The sequence below is a fragment of the Perissodus microlepis genome, chromosome 17 (assembly GCF_051167445.1).
Source record: "Perissodus microlepis isolate ML-2025 ecotype Zambia chromosome 17, ASM5116744v1, whole genome shotgun sequence".
Taxonomy (NCBI): Eukaryota; Metazoa; Chordata; class Actinopteri; order Cichliformes; family Cichlidae; genus Perissodus; species Perissodus microlepis.
The window spans coordinates 13,813,222-13,820,482 of record NC_140477.1 but is presented as its reverse complement, the minus strand read 5'-3'; the positions used below and the strand labels follow the sequence as shown (position 1 = coordinate 13,820,482).

The 7,261-nt window shown below is 41.7% G+C and overlaps 1 protein-coding gene across 1 annotated transcript; it reads left to right on the top strand.

Moving 5' to 3' along the window:
• The first annotated feature begins 3,043 nt into the window (after nt 1-3,043).
• LOC146369353 (tetraspanin-7-like) lies at nt 3,044-6,366 on the top strand. The gene has a single exon (XM_084911203.1). The coding sequence runs from the start codon at nt 3,396-3,398 to the stop codon at nt 4,479-4,481; it is 1,086 nt and encodes a 361-aa protein (XP_084767329.1). The 5' UTR covers nt 3,044-3,395; the 3' UTR covers nt 4,482-6,366.
• Nucleotides 6,367-7,261: the final 895 nt, after the last annotated feature.

Below are 7,261 nucleotides of genomic sequence, written 5' to 3'. Positions count from 1 at the left end.
TTGCGCGCCAAGCCATTCGTGCATTTATGAAATTCCAATGTTGCAAGGACAATATCAATTCTGCTTACTGTTTATTAAAGGGTTACGGTTAGGGTTAGGGTCAGGGTCCGTTGATCGGTGGACAGAGGCGGTTTCTTGCAGCTTAAGTACAGTTTTTTGTTTTACGCCGGTTTTTCCCGAAGTCGCAAAAGTATGACGTCACAACATTCTGATTGGTCACTTGCAATGTTGATCCTGGAACAACATTTAGTATGATGATCTGGGAACAACACCAACACGAGGAAATCAGATCGTGCAACTGATTAGAGCCACATTAAGAAAAAAAATCTTAGTGTTCATTTTGAGAAAAAAGTCCAAATGTGGAGATTAAACCTGATGTTCTAAGTCAAACAACTGCCATGGTTGCTATACGCTCTACAAAGTGCCTCATGTAGATGAATTTGTGAAACAACTTGATTAGCCATCTTAGCTAATGTTAGCAATGTACATTTTCTAATATTCATGTTTCTGTTGCCATACCTCCCCTGTGTTCCGCGCTTCATGTTTAGACACTCATGTCTTCATGTTTTATCTCGTTTGGTCCTACTTTTCTCCCGTCTGTTTTGTTCTTATATCTGTTTCTCCGACTGCCCCAGTGTCAAGCGTGTCCTCTTCTCAGTGTGTTTTCTGTTTTATCGTGCTAGTCTCTTGCCCTGTGTTCAGTGTGTTCAATTTTGCTTCCCTCATCTCGTTATGTCAATTAATTCCAGCTTTGTTCCCCTATGTTTCCACTTCCCTATATCACCCTGATGTGAAGATAAGATAAGATAAGATAACTTTTATTAGTCCCACATGTGGGAAATTTGTTATATAGTGTCAGTTTTCCTTTGTCCTTTAGTGCATTTTTTGTCTGTCTGGCTCCTTCTATGTTCCAGGTTTTAGGTTTTTCTATGTTCTTTATGTACCACACCCTTAGTGTTTAATTTCACCCAGTTGAAGTTAGTTACTCTAGTTTCAGCTTACCTTTTGTTAAGATTCAGTTTCAGCCTCTTTATCTGCATTTGGGACTCAAATTTTGGGTCCTCATCCTTACTCCACATGATTTGCGCACCCAGACCGTGACAAGACTTTCTTTCTAATTTCATTATTTCCACTTTATTCTTAAAATAGAATTTCAAGTTTTGACTTGAAAATGAACACTAATACTTGTTTTGTTTTGTTTTTTTAATCAGTGTGGCCTAGCCCCTCTTTAATTTGGTCTGTGGATAGTTCCCAAACAAAGGTATCTGTAAAAGCGTAAACATGTCATGATCCTGAGTCTGCCGACTCAGTGTTTTGTGTTTCTTTATGCTTTTGTTTATCCTGAGTATGTATTCTGTTATGATTTGCCGGTTGTTAGGTTTCTGTTCTGTGCTTACCCTGGTCCCACTTCTGTGTTCAGTCTGTCTATGGTGTCACACTGTCTGTTTGTGAATCTGTCTGTTTAGTTAGTTCAGTATCTTGCCTGGTTCTCTGTGTCTGAGTTTCCTGTTTTATTCTGAAGGTCCCTGTCTCGTGTGAGTGTGTTCAGTTTACGTTTCCCCTGTCCCGTCAGCTCTGACTTCTTCCAGGTGTGTTGCCCTCCTGTCTCTCATCCCCTGATTACTGCTGTGTGTATTTAAGCCCTGTGTGTTCTCCTCCCTGTTGCCGGTTCGTGTCCTGTTCCTCATCTGCGCCTCTCTGCCTGTTTCGTATGTTCTCAGGTTTGTTATTTCGTTTTTCCAGTTTAGGTTTCTTTAGTTCCCTGTCATCCCTCACTGCCTGTTTGCCACTACACCACCCTGTAAATAAACATCACTCAAATCATCAGTCATCACCTGCGTTTTGGGTCCTCCTTTCCTCCAACACCACACGGCTCACCTCAGGAGGAGATCTGAGATTGGCTGTGTTATGTTTCTCTCTGAGTGCAGATGGCCACTTGGCGTGATGGTCGAAAACATGAAAAGATTCATATTTTATAAGAAGTAAGTGGTATGTAGATTTTTGGCCATTTTTAACATCCTATAAATTACAAAATGTTTGAAGTCACCAGTCAGTCTCACTTTATCTCAGTCCCTCTAAAATTCGGTGAAAGTAGAACAACATTCAAACCTTTCATTCTAGATATCCACAATACATCTTTTTTTTCTTTTTGGATGTAGTCCACAGCTTTTGTAATTTTTTTATTCTTTGGTAAAAGTATTTCAAACACCAAAACAATTTCTCTAAGATTTAAAGAATTTAAAAAAAAAAATAAATCAGCATTAGGGAAAGATTATCTCTGCAAAGATTTCTAGGGCAATTCAGAGGCTCATTACTAAAAAAAAAGGCCAAGACTCGTCCAGAAATTTTGATTTAAAAAAATAAAAATAAAAAATAAGCCTGTATTATGTAAAAGCACCCTCAACAGGGAAGTTTAAAATGATGTGTAAAAAAAAAAAGATCCCAAACTGCCACAAAATGAGATCAGTCTTCTCCTGCCACTTTTTCTGGGTATTCCCTCTCTGTCATCATGTCAGTATTATGGTTATCCTTATAAAAAGAGGAAGTTGAATGTGGTTAATTAACCGAGATGTTTTCATTAGCTCTGACTAGGCAGGTAGGTGATTGGTGGAGAGGGCATGCCAAGCAGGAGTCACCAGAATAAAAATGTCCCTGTCATATTAATGGGAGACTAACTGAAGCAGAATAATAGTAGGTGAGGTAGTGGGTTTCTATTTTTAACTTGCCTTTTACTCACTTTATATTTTTATGTTTGTTTTTTCTATTGAACATCATTAAAATACATAAATATCAGTGTTTTTGTGCTACAATAATAACACTAGTGCAGTCCTGATGAAGCAGAATAGACTTGTTTGTATTTTTTTTTTTTAAATGTAGTACCTAAGGGTCTTTTAAGATTTTAAAAATAACCTTTTACTGCACTTATCCTGGAATCATTTATTCTACAAATGGAAAACTGTAAAAGTCAAAGGGATGGCTCCTCCACACCGAGAGAGGGTGTGCATTGGTTGATTCTTGGTCATTTCCCCCTGCAATCACCTCTTCTCTTGATCAGGGCAGCGGCGAGCAGGCAGATGTCGGGATGTGACTGTCAGCGGAGGACTTTGGAGGACTGGTGACCAAGCAGGTGGAAAGACCCTTCAGAATAAACAGATAAATAAGGTGGAAACAAGGCAGCTGCGGATGCAGATAACGACTCAACGCGCACCCATCAGTGTGATTTACAGTCCAGTTGGCAATGGTTTTGCTGGTGGCGGATTAATAAACAGTCATAAAGCTTTGGGAGAACGGCTGTGTGTGTTGCAGGAGGACGAGGGTGAAGGCACTGATAGGAGAAAAAGGAGGAGAGAGGGAGAGTGTAACGGAGAGAGAAGTGAGTAGATAAAGCCAGGATTATGAGTGCACTGCCTTACGACTCGCTGTCGGCTCGGCCGAGTCCCAGCAGACAAGCTTTGGACTGGGAGCATGAGCAGCTAGCTGTGCGACGGCTGTCTTCACGGAGTCTTGACCTGCTGACTCCGCCTCCTCTTCCTCGTCGACCCTCTGCCATCCCTGGCTACCTGCTGCCTCCATACCAAGGTCAAGAGGAGCAGCTCAGCCTGCAGCAGCAGCAACAGCAGCGTCTCTCCTTGTCCGTGTGCTCAGAAGCCTCCCTGGCGCCCCCTGCTCCTCCACCTGTGGGTGCTGGCCCACCCTGCTGCCATTCCGTGGGAGTCATGCACCTCTTGCGTCTGGGTCTCCTAGCCTTCAGCTGCCTCTTCTGGGCAGCTGGACTGGCTATTTTCACACTGGGTGTGTGGGCTCAAATTTCCCTGGCAGACTACATGATGCTCTCCGCCAACCGCTACCCCAATGCCCCGCTCATCCTTCTGTCCACAGGTGCGGCCATCACAGCATGGGGCTTCCTGGGTTGCCTGGGGGTGGCTGCAAACCTGCCTTGCGTGCTAAGGGCTTACGGCTTCTTTCAGCTTGCTGCACTTGTAGCCGGTTTGGCAGCAGGACTCTCGGGCCTCTTCTACCGTGAAGAAATTGCCGGTGGATTTCGCAGCGGTTTACAGCGAGCAGTGGCGGGCTACACAGAGGATGAAGGCCGTGCTGATGCTCTAGACAGCCTTCAGAGGGCTCTGAAGTGTTGTGGAGCTGACGGTTGGCGCGACTGGCTTGTGTCTGACTGGGCTATCCAGCATATGAACTTCCTGCCCATTGAGAACGGCACCTCAGTGTCCTTGCCCGACAGCTGCTGCGTGAGGCGAAAGGGTTGCAAGAATCGGCCTCTTCTGGCAGATGACGGTGTGGCTGCTGCGGGGATCCATCCGCATGGCTGCTTCCGCAAAGTCTTCAGCTTGGTCAATGACAATGTCTTCCATATTGCTGCTACTGTGCTGGGGTTAGCCTTCACGCAGATTGGAGGCATTGCCCTGGCTTGTCTGTTAGCCAATAAACTGGCACCGAGACAGCATGGACGTGTAGTAGCACATTAATACTCTAATTCAGCGGTCCCCAACCTTTTTTGCGCCACGGACCGGTTTATGCCCGACAATATTTTCACGGACCGGCCTTTAAGGTGTCGCGGATAAATACAACAAAATAAAACTAGTACCGGTACCGAAAAAAAGAAAATTTATTCATAACACACGTGAAAAGACCCAGGAAAACAGAGTAAACGATAAAAACGATAACAAAATAACGCTGAAAACCGATAAAAACCTTGAAAACTATACATTTCACACCTGAGCCTCAACTCTCGCGGCCCGGTACCAAACGACTCACGGACCGGTACCGGTCCGAGGCCCGGGGGTTGGGGACGGCTGCTCTAATTAATAAGGCTAGCTGGTGGATTGGCCATTTCAGTTTAATAGAGTTGGGAAGTTTGAAAACCCCCAGGAATTTGTAGGACTTATATGACACTAAAAGTTACTCAAAGATATGACACGTGATTCTTTGACAAAACAGTCAAAGGTCCAAACTTGTGTTCAGAAATCCAGCACATTGCTTAAATTCCTTCACTGTCCTTGTTTACAGTTAGATGAGGGAAGCTACAGATAGCTGCCAGGGAAGTCAAAATGATCTTTTTCCTCTTTGCATTGCAAAATCGGGCATTTTCCTGAAAAATTTAATACCTTGGGGCTGAGCACTCTATAGATTACCAAACTGATCATTGTGTAGTTAACATTTACTTTAAAATGAAGTATTACAGGAAAAAATGCATATTGCAACTTTAATGTTCTTCTTATATTATCCTTCAGCGGTTTCAGTCAAGTTACTACTTTTGTGCGTCACTTTTCCCTTTGCAGCTGTATTACACTCGCTGGCCTCAGCATGAATAATGGAGGTTGTCTTCTCATGTAATGTTTTTTGTGCTACATGCAACAGCGTAGGAACAACTGGGTTTGTGTAACAGACTTCAGATCTCACCCAGTGGCAGTACAGTGAGACATTTTCTCCTTTTTGCTGTATGAATTAATTAAGAAATATTTAAATGATGGCATGAAATAATATACCTCTCTGTGTTACATATTTGATCCTTGGACCTTTTCACCTCTGGCACACCTCAGTCCTAAATGCACAGGAATGTTCACCAGCTGTTTTCCACTTTGATCGTTTAGTCTGGCTGTGCTCACAGATGTTTGTATCTACTTCATTTAGTTTTCCCATCTCAGAGATCACTCTGCGCTGGTTTTGGTGCTTTAAAAAGAGATTAATATTACTGTCTGGTATTTTGTGTTGTTTTTACACCCAGTAGTGCGTACTAATTTCCACTGTGTCGAGAGCTTTGGTTAGAGAGTTTATTAAATTATGACTGCTTTCAAACAGTTTCTTCCAGATGTCACTGTGTTGTTCCAAAGCACATCATTGAAAGGTATGACTAGAAACACACACTACTGGCATGAAACAACAAGCAACAGCAAAAAGTTGGGTTATATAAACATTTGTCTTGCTCTTCTTCTTAGATTTTTAGCTTAGCATTATACTTGTGAGACATATGCAACGTTATAAAGAAAGTATTTCAATAAGATGAATGTGAATGTGTTTTATTGTACATGTTTTAGTATTACTATGCACTGAAATTGTATGAAACCCTTTCAGCCTTCTCATTATGGTGCATCTCCTCATTTCTTCCTTTTTATTGTTCTTATTAATGTAATATATGATAAACGTTCCCTATTTAATAATGCATAACTGGTATATGATTACCAGCTCTGCAAGCAAGCATGACCTACACTGTAAACTATTTATGTAAACAATAAACAAAGAAAACACTTGCCTAAATATGGGATATAATGTTGATTGCCACAGTCTTCTACCCTCAATTATGTTAAATGTATAAATTCTGGTAATGAAGAATTCATGCATAATAAACATGTTGTGAAGCTCTTTGGGATTCTAATGTGTTTTTCTTTCTCTTTAATGTTGATTTATAGCCTTCATCTTTAATGTGGGAACCTTTTGCATGCATTTTAAAGAGCTATAGAAGCAGCTCTATGTCTTTATTTCGTTGGGAAGGTCATGCTGGAGGTGTGCCAAAGCAGGAAATTCTCATTGCATTGAGACCTCTGGCCACGCAAATCTGAATTATTGCTAACTGAGTGACATCTCATTTCTGCTGTGTACCTGAGACGATGGTGATTAGATCTGCCCTTGAAGGGAGATAACAGAGTGCAGCATATGCACAGCTGAGGGTGATGAAACAGAGCACCCTGAGCCAGTATTGATTGGTCCATGGAGCACAAAATAATAAATTATGGAAATGGAAATTGTGATCAAGTCTTTCATACTTTACCCCCACATTTGCCTTAAAACCAACATCTATGACTGTTAGATGTAGAGAGACTTTAGGCTATGACCTCTGAACAATGACAACCATTTTCATGACCTAATTATGCTATTGATTAGCCTACATTGTGCTCTAATAAGGTTTCTGTCTGATTAGGCTGTGCTTGTTGTATCCTATTTTGCCCGAGGTTAGGCCATGCCTCCACCTCCAGTTTAATCAAACCAAAGAGGAGCTCTGAGAGAGATTTGGACACCTGAATTCAGACAAACGCCAAACTTTTTATGTTCTATTTCTAGTCCATTTGAATTGAATCAAAGGTCTGAACCCAGCATACACGATTTTTTTTAACGCCATTGCATGAAATCAAAGGCTCATCAGGTACAAAAATAAATGTCTGCAATGTGTGCAAGTTATGCACATAAACACAACATGAAAAGTGGAAAAATAATCCGTAGTCATTGAGCTAAATAATAAAACATTTACTGC